Genomic DNA, 20,994 nt, shown 5'->3' with positions numbered 1-20,994 from the left:
GCCAGCACCTGCTCTCACTGTTATTAGTGGCAGCAGGTGTAGGCTGATGGGATTGATAGTCCCTATGAGTCGCCGCCTGTTGTCGCTGTTATCAGTTCAATATAACTCCCATCATTCTCCCCTGCTCGCTCTGATCGCTGGCAGAGCAGTTGAGAATGATGCGAGCGGTTTGCAGCACCCAGCGCTGGGGAACAGTGCTAACTGCACCGCTGTTTCTCAGACGCTGGTACGTGTCACTCAGATGACATACCTAGGTGTCATCTGTGTGCACGCGTGCAGGAAATTTTGCGGCCCTTGCTGCTGGTAAAAAAAAAAATGAATATGTCAGCATATTTTGCCCATGAACATATGGTCTGTGGAAACACACTGACATGTGCACAGACCCATTCACATGAATGGATCTACGTGTGAAAAGTGTCACCACACGTACCGGAGACATGGACATCTGAAAGAGTTGTTAGGTAAACTATTACAGGCCAATTTAACTGCCCCTCTGTTGTTACATTTGTAATTCTGTATTTTTTTATTCACATTTCTGTTCAGAATAGTCACTATTTTTCAAACATAATTTTTTTTTCCCACTAAATTATCTGATAAATTTGCCCTTTTTTGAAACATATTTTATGGTTAAACATGTCTTGATTTGGTGCCCTAAGGGTATGTGTATACGTTGCGGATTCTGCTGCTCATCCACAGCGGATTTGGCCCTGCGGATCCACAGCAGATCTGCAAGTGATGTACATTACCATTTTAGCCTATGTAAAAAAAAACCAAACAAACAAACAAAAAAACGCTGTGCACATGCTGTGGATTTTTCCGTGCAGATTTGCTGCGGATTCAAAGCTGCAGCATGTCACCTCTTTTGTGCAGATCCGCAGCGTTTTGACATCTGATCCATTACAGAAATCCACAGGTGTAAAAAAGCAGGGGAAATCTGCGGGAAATCTGCACTAAATCCGCAGGTAAAACGCAGGTCGTTTTACCTGCGGATTTAGCAAAATCTGAGCTGAAAATTCCACAGCAGAATCCGCAACGTGTGCACATACCCTAACACCTTGCATTGTTCATGCTTGCGTGGTGGAAGCAAAGCTGAATGTTGGGATCCTGAAAACACAGCAAAAAACGAAGCAGAAACGCAGTAAGAAAAGTAGCAAAAAAGCCAGCAAAACCTGCTTTTTGTCTGCAGCTTTTTTACTGCTAATGTATCAGATTTTGGCTGCAGAAGAAAAAGCAGCAAAAAAGCAATGTGTGAACATAGCCTAAATAGAAGCTTTGTTTTCACGCAGCTCTGCCCTGCTCAACTGTTTTATATCTGGAATCCTAAGTCACTCTCTCCAGTAAGCACATAGGGAAATTAATACAAGCAGGATGTCCAGGGGAGTGTGGGAAAATAATGAATGGAGGCACTGGAGTCGTGTCAGTATTAAGTACGTAATGTGTATCACCCAGCTTGTTTATTATTAGTTTTGATCTGCTCCCAAGTAGGAAAGACACCTGTGATGTTATGTCAGCAGCGCTCCTCGGATCGGTTTAGTCTGTCAATCAATGTTCATAGAAGCCAATGAGTCACTTGAATTGAAGACAAGCCTTCAGGACAGCTGGAGCAGGGCACATGAATGTGCAAGTGTTTAATGAGAATGTCTGTGAAAAGTATCAGATCCTTACTATAAACAAACAGAGTAGAACAATTAGTCCAGCATTGTGTCCAAAAATGACTGCGAATCGTAGAAATCTCAGAGTCATGGGCAAATTAGTGAAAACTCTTTAAAAGGGTACCCCAGGGATAAAAAATAAAACTAAAGGAAATGTCATTATAAATAAATTCTGATATAATTTAATCATTAAATCACAATAGTTTTTCCTAGGGAGGTAATTACTATAGGATTAAAATGACCACCATCTTGTCACACTGAGAGAAGCCTGTCCTACAATGCTAGGACAGGAGCCTGTGAGCAGGTGCAGGAGGAGCTCTGCCACTGGGACCTGGAGTTAAGCTGTATCCTGCACAGTCATTTAGAAAGACATTGTGCTGAGAGATTTGAGCGGCCTCTTCTTACCTCAGATCCATCTCCAGTAGTAGAGAACATCTTCCTACCTGTGAAGGGAGAAGAGACGGAGCTTCCTACTGCACCTGCTCACAGGCACCTGTCCTAAAATTCTAGGACAGGTTTATGTCAGTGTAACACAACGTTTCTCAACTCCAGTCCTCAAGACCCATCAACAAGTCATGTTTTCACGATTTCTATTCACATTGCACATGTGGTGGAATTACCACCTAAGGAAATCCTGAAAACATGTGCTGTTGGTGGGTCTTGAGTTGAGAAACAATGGTGTAACAGGACAGCGGACATTTTAATTCTTTAGTGACTACCTACCTAGAAATAAAGATTGTGATTTGCTAATTAACCCCTTCAGGACCTTGCGATTACCCGTTTTTGCGTTTTCCTTTTTTGTTCCCCTTATTCTTAGAGCCATAACCGTTTTTATTTGCCCATCAATATGGCCATGTGAAGGCCTACACATAGCTAAAGCCCTTCTATGTGTAGTAGAAATCATAATCTCCTACGAACGTAGCCTGTGTTCATAGGAGATCTGCAATGACAAGCTTGGGTGTCTTCTGTAGATCCCCGGCTGTCATGCTAACCCATCAGTGCCCCGAGGTCATGTGACAGGGGTGCCAATGGGCAGAGTTTGTGATGTGCTTCTGGAGTTATTCACAGTGATTGACAGTGGCATTTAATATGTGAACAGCCGCGGTTGGATTGCGATTCCACCAGTGGCTGTTAAAAGCAGATGACAGCTGAGTTATACGCTCATGTGACCGAGCCCTTACAGTATAAAATGTACATGGTCAAATACAGGTTCCTGATAATAATGGTAAGGTATCCATAAAAATTGGATGCAATACAGAACATAAGATTGGTCAAACAGTATACATCTGTACACCTCTAAGGCCAAGGCCACCTTCACACATCTGTGTGAGTATTGCTATGCATATGAGTATTGCCATCCATGTGAGTATTGCCATCCATGTATTACCATCCGTGTAAGTATTACCATCCATGTGAGTATACATGTATTAGAGAAGGATGAATGGCACTCATCAGGCTGAAAATGAAACTGTCAGTAACACCGCACTGCACTTGCTCACTGAGCCAGTGCGCGTGTCCTGAGTACAAAGACTGTGCACAAAGATACCTGCAGAGCGGGCAGCAGTGGTGACAATGCATACTCCAGGACCTGAAGCACGTGACTGCTGGGGGTGTGGCCTAAGCTCTACAGAGCTAGGAGCTGCAAGGAAACTCCTAGAAAGGTAACTACAGGACAATGTTACCAAGGGGCATAGACAGAGACAGAAACCAGATCAAGCTGAGGTCAAAGCACGAGATCGCAATACTGTACCAAAGGATTAGACAGAATGGATAGTCAGGATGTAGCAATAGATCAGAAAACCAGAACGGGCATTAGACTGTACAATAGGGGTAAACTGTAACGGAGTAACGATAGCCAAGCCAGGAGGTCAGAACCAGAAAAGACAATAGTACCAAAACGAGAGACGGAGTACAGAGTGAAGGAACAAGCCAGGTCATACACGGGAAGCAAACAAACAACGCAGAGTACACACGCACCAGGGGTCAGACACACCAAAACAGCAGTATAACTGACAGAGAATGCTAGTTTGGAGTGAGTATAAATACCCCTCCCAGATCCAAAGAGAGGCCGGCAAAAGTTAACCCTGTGAGAACAGGACATTAACCATGTCCTAACCATGACAGAAACTTTATTGGAAAATCTTCAACGGCAGAATGGGAACAGGGGTGCAGGAATGATGACTGCCGTTTCGCGCAAATGCGCTTTTACGCATTTGCGTGAAAAGGCCGTCGTCATTCCTGCATCCCTGTTTCCATTCTCCCGTTGAAGATTTTCCAATAAAGTTTCATTTTCAGCCTGGTGAGTGCCATTCATCCTTCTCTAATACATGTATGCTACAAAACTGTTTTTTCTTGGATGAGCACTCGAAGGTCCCAGGTGTAGACGCTGGCTGCTGTTTTTGAAGTGGTGACGTGTCTCTATTATACTTTCCCTCTGATTGTTCCACTCCAGGTTTTGGCTTTCATATTCTGATGTAAAATACTTAGCAAATACTGGACATGTGAACGTGGCCTAAGAAGAAATAGAGTTAAAGGGAATCTGTCACACTTTTTTGGGCTATGAGCTGCCAGCATCGTCATCAGGGGCTTATCTACAGTATTCTGTAATGCTGTAGATAAGCCTCCGATGTAACCTGAAAAATAAGAAAAAAAAGTTAGATTATACTCACCCCGGTGTCCGGTCTGGTCCGATGGGCGTCGCGGTCCGGTCTGGCGCCTCCCATCTTCATACAAAGCCGTCCTGTTCTTCCCTTCCTGTCGTGGCTCCGGCGCAGGTGCACTGCTCTGCCCTGTTGAGGGCAGAGCAGAGTCCTGCAGTATGCAGGCGCTGAGAGAGGTCCGGCACCTGCGCACTGCAGTATTCTGCTCTGCCCTCAACAGGGCAGAGCAGTGCGCCTGCGCCTGAGCCACAACAGGAAGGGAAGAAGAGGACGATATAGTATGAAGATGGAAGGCGCTGGACCGCAACACCCATTGGCCCAAGAACGGACCGCCCCCCCCGAGTATAATATAACTCGTTTTTCTTATCTTTCAGGTTACATCGGAGGTTTATCTACAGCATTACAGAATGCTGTAGATAAGCACCTGATATCGATGCCGGCAGCTCATAGTCCAAAAAAAGGGTGACAGATTACCTTTAAACAGTGCATGCTACAGAAAAGAGGTTTTGTTCTCTTGCCTTGAGCAACATCATTGACTGAGCACCTCATGTCTGCCCCATGTCTAGACAGTAGAATTGACTGTAAGCTGAAACAGCCAAGGAAACTATGTTAGAAAAATTCTCTGCATAGCAGCTAAAATGTGATGCTTAAAAATATAGTAGTGACTCTTGTGACAGAGTTCAGTTATTGATGACTGGAAGACATTTGAACTTCTCTGACTATACACGGCGTGAATCTCCTTCCAAGATAAGCACTAAACCGTGTGCAGTAGATGGCGGTCTAAAAGAGAATCTAGGCAAATGGGAAGAACAACCCAAATTGTGGTCTAATTGAATGTTGTGGATATGGTTTCCAAGACTACCAGCAAACAGTTAATTTTGCCAGGGAGGGTGTAGTTAGCGAGACAACTCCTAAGGCCACGTTCACATGTTCAGTATTTGGTCAGTATTTTAACTCAGTATTTGTAAGCCAAAACCAGGAGTGGGTGATAAATACAGAAGTGGTGACGTGTTTCTATTATACTTTTCCTCTGATTGTTCCTGGTTTTAGCTTGCAAATACTGAGGTAATATACTGACCAAATACTGATTGTGTGTGGGACGCCCTCACACCCCGGGCTGTGGGGTACTCGGTACCGGGCCCGATGAGCTTTAATGGGAGATGTCACGGCAGCTGGGACCCGGCCCGTGGCCCTGGGCGCCCATTGTAAAAAGGAGGATGTTCAGTGTGCTTAGGATAAGTGATTTGTGACGCCACCTGTGGTGTTCGGCAATAGAGATGTAAGCCGACGCTGCAGACAGATCCTCTGGGACAGATGGTGTGGTGCAGCAGTGATGTTATAGCCCTCCACAGGCCGGGCTGTAGTCCCAGGGCAGTGTAGGTGAGGTGACACTTAGATGGTGTAGTGTCAGGCGCGAGGGATGTAGCAGCGCTGGGCAGGTTGGCGCAGGAATAAGTGGAGGACACCAGGGCATTTAATTCGAAAGCTTTACTCACAGTCTGTTGTACAAACAGGTGCCTGCCTCCGTGCCGTGTCCTCCGGGTTAGGGACTCAGTCAACTTCCAGGCCAGATGGAATACTCCCTTCCAACACTCCGCCAACATGTGCCTTTCTGAACGTCTCCTCTTAAAGCGCTTTTAAATGAAGTACTCCTAGTACTGAGTTACACTGGAGTTCCTCCTGTCTGATGTTCTTATGAACTCTACTTGTACGGCAGACAGCTGTAGCCTGCTTCGGGGACTCCAGTCTACTAAGTCCCGGCTCACTATCCAGTTGCTGTTGTGCCACCAAGTCTTGTGTGGGAATAAAGCGGTCACTACTTCTATTCCTCCGGTGTCTGCTGCAGGACCATTAGTATCCATACAACCTCGGGAACCGGTCCCCGGCCTTGCACTTAGAACTTCTAGGAAGGGTTCTCTTCTAACCCAAGTCCTCTGTTCTCTTTTACTCCTCACGTTCCGTACTAATCTTTCTTTCTATGGAAAATCAGGCTTTCAGTCTATGTCGCTCTCTCTCTCTTCCTTTCCTGTGCCAACAGACCATGGTCACTGGGATCTGCTGCCGCACTTCCATCCATCTATCCCTCTCTCTGGGGATCTTCTCTCTCCAACTCCACAACAACTCTGACTCTCTACCTAAACTCTTCCCGCTCTCTTTAATGTAACTAAGCTCCACCCACCACCCAGCACGTTTTGTGTTCCAAGCAGGGAGCCAGCAATGGGTGCTTTGCTACACTCCAAGCAGGGAGCTGCCGAAGGTGCTTTGCTACACTACTTTGTGGTGTGGGGTGCAGGTGTTGGAGCGTGGTCAGGAGTCTCCACCTTACCTGGATGGTGGGGTACCACACCTCAGGAGGAGGTGCAGTACCTCTGTGGCGACTGAACCCTCAGGGGCGCCACATACCCCCCCATTAAACACAGCACATCCGCAGGCTGCAAGGAAACAAAGTTGACAATACAGGAACATACAAATTTTTATATTGCATAATGAACATGTCTTATACTAAACTTCCCAATGTGGGAGGCACTGTTTCTTGTACGCTACAAACAATTTAACAGTTTATCTATATTTAAAGCTATGTTACCTATTTTAAAGTGCTATGGCAGCAAATTCACTATCAGCTTGAGTAACACATTTTCTAGGAATCAGATTTTGGAATAAATTCTTGGACTTTTGTGCGCTACCAGATAAATTCACCAATCCAATATTTAAGAGAAAGATTAATCCATTTATTTCCCAACGCGTTTCGAAATGTGTACCATTTCTTCTTCAGGGGATGACATATATGATCAAACAGAACTGTCACAGATTATATACAGCATGATTTCAAAAAAACGGCGCCAAATCATGCTGTATATAATCTGTGACAGTTCTGTTTGATCATATATGTCATCCCCTGAAGAAGAAATGGTACACATTTCGAAACGCGTTGGGAAATAAATGGATTAATCTTTCTCTTAAATATTGGATTGGTGAATTTATCTGGTAGCGCACAAAAGTCCAAGAATTTATTCCAAAATCTGATGTGTAAGCGGTCGCGGAGCTGACCTTTGGACGTGCAGCAAGCAGATTACTGATCCTACATGCTTGAACCTCTCCTAAAAAGGGTGAGTATAATCTAATCTACTTCTCCAGCATTTACCCGGATAAGACCCTATTGCGCTTTCTTGTTCCTTTAGTTTTGACACATTTTCTAGGAACACATTTCTTTTCTGTTATCTTTCACATTTTCTACTCTCTTCTTTCCTTTTGTCTTAGGAGTGACAACCGTTATTGCCTGATTCGTCATCTGCATATTTTTATTCAATTCTCACATCTTTATTCAAACATTGTAAAACATTCACTGTATTTCTTTCTCAATTAAACCCTATGAAATCTGTCATTAATACTTTCACTTCACGCTATCACTTTCTAGTTTCTTGTTCAAAAATACTAAGCATTATCAATAAGTGCAAAGAGTAGACATTGGACCGGCCATCATGTCTGGAAATGTCCTTATAACGAGGTAGTCCTTGTTATAAGTCCTTGTTCCAAGGGCAGGTTCCTATGTAAAACCAAGAGAAAGCACCAAAAGAGGTGCAAACTATGTACATTAGTAGTTCTGGATCACTCAGCGTCCATGATCTCCACAGTTCAAGTGTAAAGGATGCCAACCAAACTGGGCAGAAAACAAAAAAACAAAAACATGATAACCAAAAAAAAATAGAAAACAAGAGCAAAGGTGCAAATACCCTCCTGGGCAACAAAAGTTAGTTTAGATCAACATTATGGCCAGTTATCCCCTCCTGGGGTTCCGGAAGCTGGTTGCTTGGGCTGCTCCCAGGGGAGATGCTCTGGGTGCCCAGATGGGTTGAGAAATCGCTGATCCTCAGTAGAAATTCTGGAAACAGCTGCTGCCCGAGGTACAGCTAGGGTAGGCATATCGGCTGTTGCTGGTGATGTCTCTGCCACCAGTAAGTCGGTAGGAATGGCATCTGGTACCAATGGATACGATTCTTCATCCTCAGGGAGTACCACTGTTCTGGTCCTTGGTCTAACATCTAGGGATGCCGTGGCCTGCTTGCATTGGTAGGAGGCTACACGGGGGTTTTGCAGCTGCGGCCAAGAGAACCCATGACGCGTTTCAATGCCCCAAAGCGGCCTAGACTCTCCCATGCCCTCAAGGTGTCGTATAGTGTGCGCCTGTTCCAACCGCGCCCTCCTCAGCAGGGATTTCTTCCATTTCCCCATCTCCATCAGCCTGGTGCTCCCGGATGACTCATCCAACACCCCCATTTCGAGCTCCAGCAGGCCAGCCTCCGACAAGGAGAATTCAGGGGGTAGTCCGGCACAGGCCCGGTCAGGGTCTTCCAGGTGGAGATCTGGTGTAGCGGTGGCAGGTACCGGTGACACGGGTACCGCGGGTGTAGGCCCCTCCTGGGTGCGCTGCAGATTCAAGGTCCATAAGGCTTCCTGCCTCAGTCGTAAATGGTGCGTCAGCTGGGCAATCTCGTCCTCCAGCTGCTGGCGGTTCATCCTGGAAGCCAGGTCGGAGCCTTCAGCCATTGCACTGGGGAGATTCAGCTCAACCTCCTCGTGCTCCGCAGGCCTCCTCCTCCCTTCTCCTCCCAATATGGAGTTCTGGCGTTCTCCTTCCTGCCTGGGCTCTTTTCCCGCCACTGGCTTCTGCTCCTCCTTCTGGGGGCGGCATCTTCTTCCAACTCCTCCATACCAAGCCAGTATACGAACCCCTCGGGGGGTAGGCCATGTCGCTGTCACATAGAAGTTCAGACAGGGGAAGCCCAGGACAGTTCGCGGTCTTTTCTTAGGACCACCCATGTTGTCACGCCCTTCTTCACCACGCTGGCGGCCATTTTTAGCATTCATTTTACAGTCTATTAAATTAGGTCTTCTGCGCATTTCCAAAAGTTTTAAGTCCAACAAATCTCAGGCACACAGAACCCGATGGCATCGGGTCTCGTCATCCTGTTCGTGACGCTAAAATGGGTCGCCCTCACATCCAGGGCTGTGGGGTACTTGGAACCGGGCCCGATGAGCTTTAATGGGAGATGTCACGGCAGCTGGGACCTGGCCCGTGGCCCTGGGCACCCATTGTTAAAAGGAGAATGTTCAGTGTGCTTAGGATAAGTGATTTGTGACGCCACCTTTGGTGTTCGGCAATAGAGATGTAAGCCGACGCTGCAGACAGATCCTCTGGGACAGATGGTGTGTTGCAGCAGTGATGTTATAGCCCTCCACAGGCAGGGCTGTTGTGAGTTCATTTTCCCCTTCACTACTGAGGCCTGAGGTACTCCCTCTTCTGGTAAAGAAAGGTAGTGAGCCTGATTATCAAACACCTGAGGCTGATGATGATGACTGGCTGAGTGGAGTTACTGACTGGATATAAGGCTGCCGACGCCCTTCTGCCCTGCGGGTGATTTCTCTGTGGGATCCTTGGAGACCAGTCTGAATTCCTGCTCCTCTAAAGCTAAGTTTGCTGCTCGGCCTTTTGCATTGGTACTTTGACTTTGTTTTGCTTTGTTTTTTTGGATTTCTGCCATTCCCTACTGGGGTGTGCTGAATTCCTTTAGCTCTGTCTTCTGAAAATACCTGAGTGCTGATTTAGTTTTTGAAGCCTAGCTGCTTCAGGGCCTTTTTCATATCAGCTTGTTGGCTTATGTGTTTGATAGGGTTTTGGCAGATTGCAGACAGCAGCCTTCCTGTCCTTTCCTATCTAGGTAGTTTTGGGCCCTGTCTTTGCTCAGTCTATCTTTCTGTCTGTGTTAGTGTTTTCATCTTGCTTCACCGTCATTATATGTTGGGGGCTGCCTATTGCTTTGGGGTCTGCTCTGGGGCAGTTTAGATTTCCCCTTTCTTTCTTTAGGCCTATTTAATTCTCCAGCTGTGATCGAGGGGTCTAGGGCATCGTAGGAACCCCCCACGGCTACTGCTAGTTGTGTTGATAGGTTCAGGGGTCTGCAATCTGATAGTTGCCAACTTCTCTGGTTTTCTGGACTTAGCTTGTATTTCTGTTTTTGCCTCCTACGGTGACTCATTCATAACACAGGGCTATAGTCCCGGGGCAGTGTACGTGAGGTGACACTTAGATGGTGTAGTGTCAGGCGCGAGGGATGTAGCAGTGCTGGGCAGGTTGACGAAGGAATAAGTGGAGGACACCAGGGCATGTAGTTCCAAAACTTTACTCACAGTCTGTTGTACAAACAGGTGCCTGCCTCTGTGTCGTGTCCTCCGCGTTAGGGACTCAGTCAACTTCCAGGCCAGATGGAATACTCCCTTCCAACACTCCGCCAACATGTGACTTTCTGAACGTCTCCTCTTATAGCGCTTTTAAATGAAGTACTCCTAGTACTGAGTTACACTGGAGTTCCTCCTGTCCGATGTTCTTATGAACTCTACTTGTATGGCAGACAGCTGTAGCCTGCTTCGGGGACTCCTGTCTACTAAGTCCTGACTCACTATCCAGTTGCTGTTGTGCTCCCAAGTCTTGTGTGGGAATAAAGCGGTCACTCCTTCTATTCCTCCGGTGTCTGCTGCAGGACCATTAGTATCCATAAAACCTCGGGGACCGGGCCCCGGCCTTGCGCTTAGAACTTCAAGGAAGGGTTCTCATCTAACCCAAGTCCTCTGTTCTCTTTTACTCCTCACGTTCCGTACTAATCTTTCTTTCTATGGAAAATCAGGCTTTCAGTCTATGTCGCTCTCTCTCTCTTCCTTTCCTGTTTCAGCATACCCAGGTCACTGGGATCTGCTGCCGCACTTCCATCCATCTACCCCTCTCTCTGGGGATCTTCTCTCTCCAACTCCACAACAACTCTGACTCTCTACCTAAACTCTTCCCGCTCTCTTTAATGTAACTAAGCTCCACCCACCACCCAGCACGTTTCGTCCTACACTACTTTGTGGTGTGTGGTGCAGGTGTTGGTGCGTGGTCAGGAGTCTCCACCTTACCTGGATGGTGGGGTAACACACCTCAGGAGGAGGTGCAGTACCTCTGTGGTGACTGAACCCTCAGGGGCGCCACATGTGAATGTGGCCAAACAGGGGATATGGACAGAGCTTGACTTAATTTCATATTATTGTGCGTTTCTGGTACACTTTTCCCACAATATTTTAATGTAATATCTATGTATCTGAGATACTGAGCATTGCACTTGCTTTGATTTCATGCTTCATGATCTTAGTTCAGTCCATGTGAATTAGAACATTTTGGGTTTTTTTATGATTATTTTTATTGATTTAGACATGAAATAAGAAAGTAGGTTACAGTATAATAAATACATAGGTCAATACTGGGGAAACAATAGTACCAATTAAGAGAGACAATGTAAGAGAAGGTAAAGTATTTACATTGTTTGAAACTAAATTTTTGTTCACAAATTTTAACATTTGTATAAATCATGCGTAGATATTGATATTGGTAATGTTTACAGTTTAGGTTATGTTTACGTTGCATTTATACCCTTCGTTTGGGAAAGATTTTAGCTCATACAAACAAATTCACAGGCCCTCATTATTCATGCAACGCCTTATGGTATCCTTTTTTCAGGCATCTTTAAATTTGTATACTTTTTTAACTGTATTTAAAAGCGAAACACAATAAATGGTCATAAAGTAAAAAAATGCATTGGTAACTACTTCTCTATGCAGCAACATCCTACAAAATAAACTATATGATGCATGGCATATCATATTCTAACATGGAAGCCTGTATGCCACTCTATGTCTATACAGTGGTATATCATTGGGATGTCAATTTGACATACTGTATACTGACGATGAAAGGCTCAATATTTATGTGAAAAGAGTTTTAAATTTGAAAGGGGTAGAGCTAGTTTATTTGTATTCTTAGCTTTAAAAAATACAAAAAGTTTGTCTTGTGATACATTTGAAATACACTTCTTTTTTTTTTTTTTTTTTTTTTAACCAGCGTTTCCTTCCTTAGAACAGAAGAAGCGAACTAATAGTGGAGAATGTTGCCTCCTAACGCCTCCACCACCACCAATATTCCCACCACCACCATTCTTCAGAGATCGCAGAAGCACAGTAAGTACCTAGATAAGTGGAGGTCATCTCATCACATACTGATGGGAAACAAAAGCAATATTTGACTTCAATAAATGGCCAGAATTGTACATATAACAACAGAAGCAATTTAGAAAAACTGGTCAAATGAAAAGTGGATTGCCGCTCTCAATAACAAGATCCAGCGTTGCTGCTGAAATTAAACTAATCTGTCTTGATACCTTGAGAAAGAAGGACGGTTCCCTCGACACGCGTCAGGATTGGCCCTTGCACACGTCCGTCATTCACGGACAGGTGATGTCAGCGCTCAACCACACCCCCCGCTCACCACGCTACCACACAGCGGCGACGTCGGCCGTGGCCATCCGCTGTGCCTTTCAGCATTTCCATGGGGTCTTTTCTTAACAGGAGGACGCTCCCCAGCATCAGACATTGCTGGACATTGTGCCGAAAACTCCACCGAGGTCTGATCATCACATGCAGGATTACATCTTGCGTTCCCCAGCCTGTCAATGTAAGTGCCTTCACTAGGAATTTTAGAGAGTGTTCATTCATTCTCAGCAATAACGCTGCAAGCTGTTACTTAGTGTGGCAACCTATTTCCATTGACTAGCTCCCAGGGTCTAAGACAGATTAGTTTAATTTCAGCAGCAACGCTGCAATTTGTTATTGAGCGCGGCAATCCACTTTTCATTTGACCAGTTTACAATCTTCAAGGCAGATCAGCACACCATATCTTCCAGGCTGCCAGCTGCTTGTTTTTTAGGTACATTTAGATTAGCGCCAGTGTGATCACTTTTCACAATTTAAGAAAAACACTGAAAAAAAGGACAATTTTGCCATCCCATGTGGTAGTGTCAGGCTGGTCAGCTAGGGCTTCAGAAAATATTTTAGTAAGCCTGGCCTTCAGGTAACAACAGACTGAAGGTAACCCTATCGGACCTGAATTTGTAGTGAACCACCTTCCAAGAGGGTCTATTTATAAAGGGTTGCTTCACAGGCGGCATAAGAAATCTTATTGCTGACATGTCCTGTGTATGCAATCTCAGCACCAAAGTCACAGTGCACATGTTTCGTATGGATGGAGGATCAGTATAATTTTCTGTAATGTGTTTAAACAAAGCAGTCTGACACAGCTTGATCATAGTGAATTGTTAATAGTCTTCGACCCCATACTATGCAAGAATGTTAGCAATTATTCAATACACTTACAATAGGTTTAATAAAATCACTTATAGAACTACTGTACCAAGGAAAGGGTTATATTGTATCAGTGAAGAAAAAATAAATACATTTCCCTACTTTGATTTATGATTTCAGGAATCTGTGATTCTTCATCTGGTAGGTTTTCTATTCTGCCCTTGAAAACAATTACTCATGTGAAACCTGCCACTGAGAGCTGCATCCAATCTAGCTAATAGAAGCTAGTGAATTTCATTAGCTGTGTGTGCAGCCTTTACTGATTACTATATAGGCTACTCTTTCAGAAGGACGTTCCAGTAAAATGCAACCTCTCCCCAGGGTTCATTGGGCTGTTACTTTATGCTTCACTGTGTGCCAGAACAGTATATGAGCCCTGGGCAATCATTAACCTGACAAAACATTCATCATCCATGTGTCATTAGTCATAGGATGCTGTGCCCAGGCGTGATATATTATGATGTATCGTTACATGTTTGTAATTCAACTAGTGTTTTAAATCAGAAAGTTAAAAAAGCATTCTATGTTTAGCAACGAGAATAAAAACCTTGTTTTTGATTACAGAAAGTAATTTAAACTGTAATTTTAATCCTTGATTCTTTGAAACAAATAAAGCACTTAATTTAGAAAACATTGTCCCTGGTAGATAGACATTGAGATCATTGCTCATAGCCATTATGGCTAGCTAGAATTATAACAGATATGCCACAACATTATAGAGCCATTCACTTTACACAGAAATGTTCCTGGCTTGTTAGTTATCAGCAGTGCAAGATAAGGTAATGGTTGCACTATAGAGAAGGGCTTAAGTTGAGTGAACACTGCAAGATAATCATGAATAGAGCTGTTAAAAGCGCTCATTTCACAAATATCTTGGTGTGTTGCACAGGCTGCTGATATCTCATGGAATAAGGAAAATGCTCGTGCATCTTGTGAAATGATCTTTTACGCTGCACAAAAGGTCATTGTTCTCGGCGGTGCATCGTCCTGTGTAAACATCGCACTGCCGAGAACTATGGCAGCCTGTGCATACTGAGCGATCAGTAGAGATCGCTCAGTGCACACTGCTGGTCGTGTCATGCATCGGTCAGTCCGTGCAAAGGGACTCTAAGGCTACGTCCCCACAGTCAGTAACCGGCAGCGCTTTGAACGCTGCACATGTCCACTGCGTCCAAAGCGCTGCTGGCTTTTGAACACAGGTGATTCCGCATGTCTTCATTGAACCTTGCGGATTCAATGCGTCCAATACACTGGACGGGTGAAATTTATCTTGCGGAGACTCACGTCTCTACAAGATAAATAGACAGGCTGCGTCTCTGCGGTGCACACATAGTGGACATGGGGTTTCTTGAAATCCCATCCACTATGCTGTAACATCTGGCCGCTGTGGGTTGAACGCTGCGGATGTATGCAGCGTCAAACCTGCAGCGTTTACTGACCGTGGGAACATACCCTAAGAAACAGTATCAGCGGGAGGATGTGGTGTGCTGAATTTTTGATCAAATTATGTATGATCATCAGAAAGTCAAGACATGGGAATTTGTGCATTATAAGGAGGATCTTAGGAAACAAGTAGAGAGTATCACTTTGAACATATGATGTGCCGACTGTTTGATCAAAGGTTAAATGATTTGTTGTAAATTTAAAATTTAACAGAAAATCAGCTAAAGATATATGATTTTATGTTTTTTTTCAAGATGTATGACCTGGACTACACAAACTCACCTATGGATTTAAATCCCACAATACCTTTATGTGTACCAGGCCCACCTGGGCCCGAAGGACCTCCAGGACCTCAGGTACGTATATTTCAGGATTTGAAATGCAAATGATTTTGTTTTGTTATCTCCTAAGTAACAGCTAACACACTTACCAACAAAATGAGTAGCATTGTTTACAAATCTGACAATTCATATGAACATTTTTAAAGATATAATTATTATTGTTGTTTATTTTTGTGTGGATATTTAATGTAGAAATCAAAGTACAGCAAATAGACTTCTCTTGGTGTGACACATTGACTTTTAGATGTTTTTCATATCAAAGGCTCATTTTATGCATTATGTTCTTTATTTTATATTATTAGGCATATTATCCTACTTATTATTTGTTACATCATCATTGTTCTCACAGTTAAGATGACTTGTCCATGGTGCTGAATTTCTTAAACTAAATAAAAATAAATAAAATAAATTAAAGTGTAATTTTACAATTCTCCATGTAAAGGGGTAGACAATATTTCAATGAATGGCACTCACCTTCCCATAAAATTGTCATGATCCAGGACGGGATTTCGCTTTGACCCGTCCTGGTTAGACTATGGGTTAATTGTGCTGCCTCTCTCTGGCAGCAGGAGGCTATTTAGTGCTCACTGGACCTGGGTCCGGTGTCAGTTATACTCCTGCCCTCGGCTGAGTTAAGTGACCTCTTGTATACGTGTGCCTTGTGCCTGATATCTTGCTTGCTTGTTCGGTTGTGATCTGGTTCTGTCCCTGTTACGAGTTCTGCCTGACCCTCTTGTACTGCGCTACCTCTCGTGTATGACTCTCTGCTTGTGACCCGACTCCTCTCTGCTCGTCCCCTTGGTACCACGTCGCCCTCTTGTGTATGACCTTTGGCTCTGTCTGACTACCCGTCTGTTTGTCCCTCTGTACCTCGTTTGCCCGTACTGCTGTGACCTCTGTTTTGCCTGACTCTGAGTTGTTTGTATGGTGTCCTGTCCTATCTGAATACAGGACGCTAAGCCCCGCCCCCTTGCAGTCACATGACCATAGGTCCCGTGCAGACTATTCAGTTTCAGTGTCCGCAGGTCCTATGCATCTTTACTTTCCAGCACTGACTGGATCCTGACACTATTAGCCTGAAGCACGCCTGGTCACCTCTGCTGCCCTGCTCCCCAGGTATCTTTTAGCACTGCTTCTGTTCTCAGGACACGCGCACTGGCTCTATGAGCAAGTGCAGTGCGGTGTCTCTGACAAAAATAACAAGTCTGACATTTGGTACTGTAGAGAAGGGCGACATCTAAACAGTTTATTTATTTATTATGCATTGCTTATATTCCGCCATCATATCCTGCAGAACTTTATAGACATCATCACTGTCCCCGATGGGGCTCACAATCTAAATTCCCTATCAGTATGTCTATGTAGTATGGACAGAAACTGGAGAACCTGGAGGAAACCCACGGAAACACGGGGAGAACATACAAACTCCTTGCAGATGTTGTCCTTGGTGGGATTTGAATCCTGGACCCCAGCGGTCCACTGAGCCACCATGCTAGGAGTGGCAGACACATGATGTACCTACAGGGCTGCTTAATTTATGAGTACTTATGAGTATCCATTTGGGCATTTAACTGGAGGGAGCAACAGATGAAATGGTCATATAGTCACTAATGAAATAAATTTGTAAACATTAACAGATATTCCAGTCTCCAAAATGTGTCACTTATTTATTGGGCAGGGAAGAATTGTCAGATGAGTATGGGTCCCACTGCCGAGATCTCCATTGATCACGGAGCAGGGAGACTTCTGGCTCCCATCCCTCCTTGAACAGATAGGGTGGGATCGAAGCCAGGAGGAGATGGCTTCAGTAAGTAAATTCTATGGGAGTGATGAGGATAATTGATCAGGTCCCCAGCAGTGGGACCCACACGAACCACAATTACCTACGGAATAGGTGTTGTTTTTTGTAAATTGTATATCCTTTTAAGTTCCAAGATCTCCCCAATGTCATTAACTGTGCATAAGGTAAAAACTTTAAATTATATTGTAGTATACCTTCAAAAGAGACTTTTAATATCTTCTATGTGTAACACTTACTTCTATTCTCTTTACTAGGGGCTTCCAGGTTCTCCAGGGATGGCTGGACCAAAAGGAGAAAAAGTATGTTGCTGCATGCCTTTTCTTCTGACAGCTACGTACTGTTGTACTGAATTATTCAGCTGTTTTATTTATTGATGCTGTGTGACCTCTTTAATCCAAGTACCAGTGCCAGTCTACAGTCTGTGCCACTTGGTGAAACACGCTTGTGTATATGTAATGCAGGCTCTTCCTTTATTCCAAAAACCATATTAAGATGATCTCCGTGTGGGTAGTATATTGTGACCCATAGTTATGTTTTACTTTCTTTAATATATGTAGAAGTAAAATGTATTGACTGGTAAAAACTGTAATAAGTTTGGTCGTTGCTCCATAGACAGTGTCTTGGGAGCCCTTATGGTGGTACATATCAATACTATTGTGTCCAGGAATGTTACATAGCCCTAGCACTAGGATAAAATCTATATCACTGGCACTAAGGCAAGACTTGTGTGTAAGTTGTGGTTATATACTTGTGACTTGAGGTTTTATATTTAATACACATTTTCTCTTTTAAAATTCAATGTGGCTTTGCACATAGAAGCGGAAATGTTGGTGCACATTCTTGTTAGTGGATCGCCCTCGCACCCAGGGCGGCGGGGTACTCGGTACCGAGCCCGTTGATTTCAATGGAAGATGTCACGTAGCTGTGACCCGGTCCGTGGCCCTGGGCGTCCATTGTAAAAGAGGAATGTGATGGAATAAAGTTTAAGAGTGAATGATTCGTGACGCCACCTGTGGTGTTCGGCAATGAAGATGTTAAGCCGACGCTGCAGACAGATCCTCTGGGACAGATGGTGTGGTGCAGCAATGATGGTGTGGCCCTCCACAGGTATGGCTGTAGTCCCAGGGAGGTGTAGATGAAGCGCTAGTGAGGAGAGCGTAATGGTGCAGTGTTAAGCACAGAGATGTAGCGGTGCTGAGTAGGTTGGTGCAGGAATAAGCGGAGGACACCAGGCCATGTAGTGCAAAAGCTTTACTCACAATCTGTTCAGCATACAGGTGCCCGCATCCGTGCCGTGTCCTCCAGGTCAGGGGCTCAGCCAACCTCCAGGCAAGTATGAAGTACTCCGTTCCAACACTCCACCAACATATGTGCCTTTTCTGAACGTCTCCCTTTTGCGCCTATAGTGAAGTACTCTCAGTACTGAGTTACACTGGATTTCCCCTTTCAGATGTTCTTAGAACTCTACTTGTACGGCAGAAAGCTGTAGCCTGCTTCGGAGACTCCTTGCTACCTAGTCCCGGCTCACTATCGTTGCTGTTGTGCCCCCAAGTCTTGTGTGGGAATAAAGTGGTGACAACTTCTATTCCTCCGGTGTCTGTCGCAGGACCATTAGTATCATACAACCTCGGGGACCGGACCCCGGCCTTGCGCTGTGAACTTGAGAAGGGTTCTGCTCTAACCCTAATCCTTAGTCCTCCTCTCCTTATGTTCCATACTAATCATTCTTTCTTATGGAGAGAGTCAGGCTTTCTATCAATGCTCCTTTCCTGTGCCAGCGGACCCAGGTCACTGAGGTCGGCTGCAGCACTTCCTTCATCCATCCCACTCAGGGGATCTTCACTCTTCCTCTGACTCTGTCAGACTGACTAAATCCTAAACTCTTGCCGCTCTTTTGATGCTAACTAAACTCCACCCGCCTCCCAGCACGCTTCATGTTCCAAGCAGGGAGCTACCAAAGGGTGCTTTGCTACACTACTATGTTGTGTGGGATGCAGGTGTTGGAGTGTGGTCAGGTGTCTCCACCTTACCTGAATGGTGGGGCACCACACCTCAGGAGGAGGTGAAGTACCTCTGTGGCGACTGAACCCTCAGGGGAACCACAAACCCCCCCGTTGAACACAGCACATCCTCGGGCTGCAAGTGAAACAAAGATGAAACAAATAAGGAACATACAAAAAATTTTTTTGAATGCTGAATGAACAATACTTATCTAAACTTCCCAATGTGGGAGACACTCACTCTTGAAGGTTACAAACATTTTAACTAACTATCTATGTCAAAATATAGTACCTAATTCAAAGTGACCAGTTCAAGTATTATCAGTAACACATTTTTTTTCACTTTGTTACTCTTACTTCTAGACCCTAGGTGACAACTGCTGATGCCTGGCTCGTCACCTGCATTTTCAAATCTTTATCTTTATTCAAATCCTTCATCTCTTTATTAAAACATTCTCAATAGTTATTACTATCAATTAAATTCTATATAAAAGCTGTTCTCTAACTATTAATACTTTCATAAGGCACATTTTAAAATACTTCACATCAAAACTTCAATAATTCTTGTAAGTGCTGGGCACCGCTCCCAGCCGGGATTTCTTGCAGTGTCCTTTAGGTGGGAGCCATGCTCCAGGTGAGGTAGTCCTTATCCATAAAAGACCTACGTAAAACCAAGAGAAGGCACCTTAAGAGGTGCAACTATTTACAGGACAGTTCTGGATCACTCATTGTCCATGATCTCTGCAGTTCAAATATAAAAGGGCTGCTAACGCAACTAAGCAAACAAAAAGAAAACTGGAATCAAAGAAAAACAACATGATGAACAAAATGAAGAAGGCATAACAGTGTCTATACCCTCCTGGGTAACAGTTTAGTTATTTGGGGATTGTTTCTCTATTGGTGGTCTCCTCCTGGGGTGGTGGAAGCTGGTTGCTTGTGCTGCTTCCAAAGGAGAACTGAAGGGCATCCTCTCCTTGCTGATTGTCCACAAATTGCAGGTATTCCTTCTCCCAAGAAGTGAGGTTGGTATCTGCCTGTGTAGATAGAATGGCAACGGGAGTAACTGCTGCCTTCGGGGGTAACACTTCAGCTGCTACTGGTGATATCTGTGTTGCCAGTGATTCTGTAGGAGTTGCAGCTGGTACCAGTTGATGTCGTTCGTCAGTTTCAGGTGGTACCACAGTTAGCAGTGCTGCTGTCTTGGTTTTTGGCCTAACATCTTGTGGCACCAATGTCTGTGGGCGCTGATAGGGTGAAATGCGAGGGTTCTGAATCTCTGGATGGGGAAACCCATGATGTATAGTAACACCCACCAGCTGGTCAGGCTCCTCTGCTGAAATCAACAAATGCCATATGGGTCGTGCCTGCTCGAGCCTTACTCTTCTCAACAGGGACTTCTTCCACTTCCCCATCGCAGTCAGCTTAGAGTCTCTAAATTGAGAGCATAGCTCTTCCAATTGTCCCATGTGGAGATCGAGCATGCCGGCCGCAGTGCACGAAAACTCAGGGGTTAATCTGTTGGCGGGGGTGGCGGTCATACCTGGAGCTTCCCGGTGGTGTCTAGGCTCGGGTGCAGGCATCAGGTGGCGGTCAATAGCTGGAACGTCCACCGGGATAGTCCAATCAGCTGTCGGAGGCGGCGGTGGAGCAGATGGCGGCTCCGGGTCCGCAGGGCCCTCTGGTGGGACCTGCGCAGCTGCTTCAGGTCCAGGCAGGAGTTCAACTTCCTTCGCTTCAGCCTCCAGGCCCTCCGGGAACTCCTCATGACAGGCCGCACTCAACGGTGGCTGCAGCGTGGAGATGGAGACAGGCACCGCCGGTGACAGGGCAGCGGCCGTAGATTCCACTAGTGCTGCCTGGGGAGAATCTGGCGCA

General features: G+C 45.0%; 1 protein-coding gene across 2 annotated transcripts in view; it reads left to right on the top strand.

Annotated features, from left to right (window-relative positions):
* Positions 1-20,994, top strand: part of COLQ (collagen like tail subunit of asymmetric acetylcholinesterase) — a 155,749-nt gene that overhangs the window by 64,673 nt on the left and 70,082 nt on the right. Inside the window, exons 2-4 of one of the 2 annotated variants that reach the window (XM_073550719.1) lie at positions 12,255-12,355; positions 15,232-15,333; positions 17,374-17,418. In XM_073550719.1, the coding sequence (XP_073406820.1) occupies positions 12,255-12,355; positions 15,232-15,333; positions 17,374-17,418 (248 nt within the window). Of the gene's footprint in view, positions 1-12,239; positions 12,356-15,231; positions 15,334-17,373; positions 17,419-20,994 lie in introns of both variants that reach the window. The other variant, XM_073550718.1, reaches the window with a different exon arrangement.

This window comes from Dendrobates tinctorius, unplaced genomic scaffold, assembly GCF_039654945.1.
Source record: "Dendrobates tinctorius isolate UK_male_01 unplaced genomic scaffold, ASM3965494v1 ptg000167l, whole genome shotgun sequence".
In the NCBI taxonomy this organism is placed as follows: domain Eukaryota; kingdom Metazoa; phylum Chordata; class Amphibia; order Anura; family Dendrobatidae; genus Dendrobates; species Dendrobates tinctorius.
Note: the sequence above shows the minus strand (reverse complement) of the source record. Positions and strands in the feature narration are given on the sequence as shown.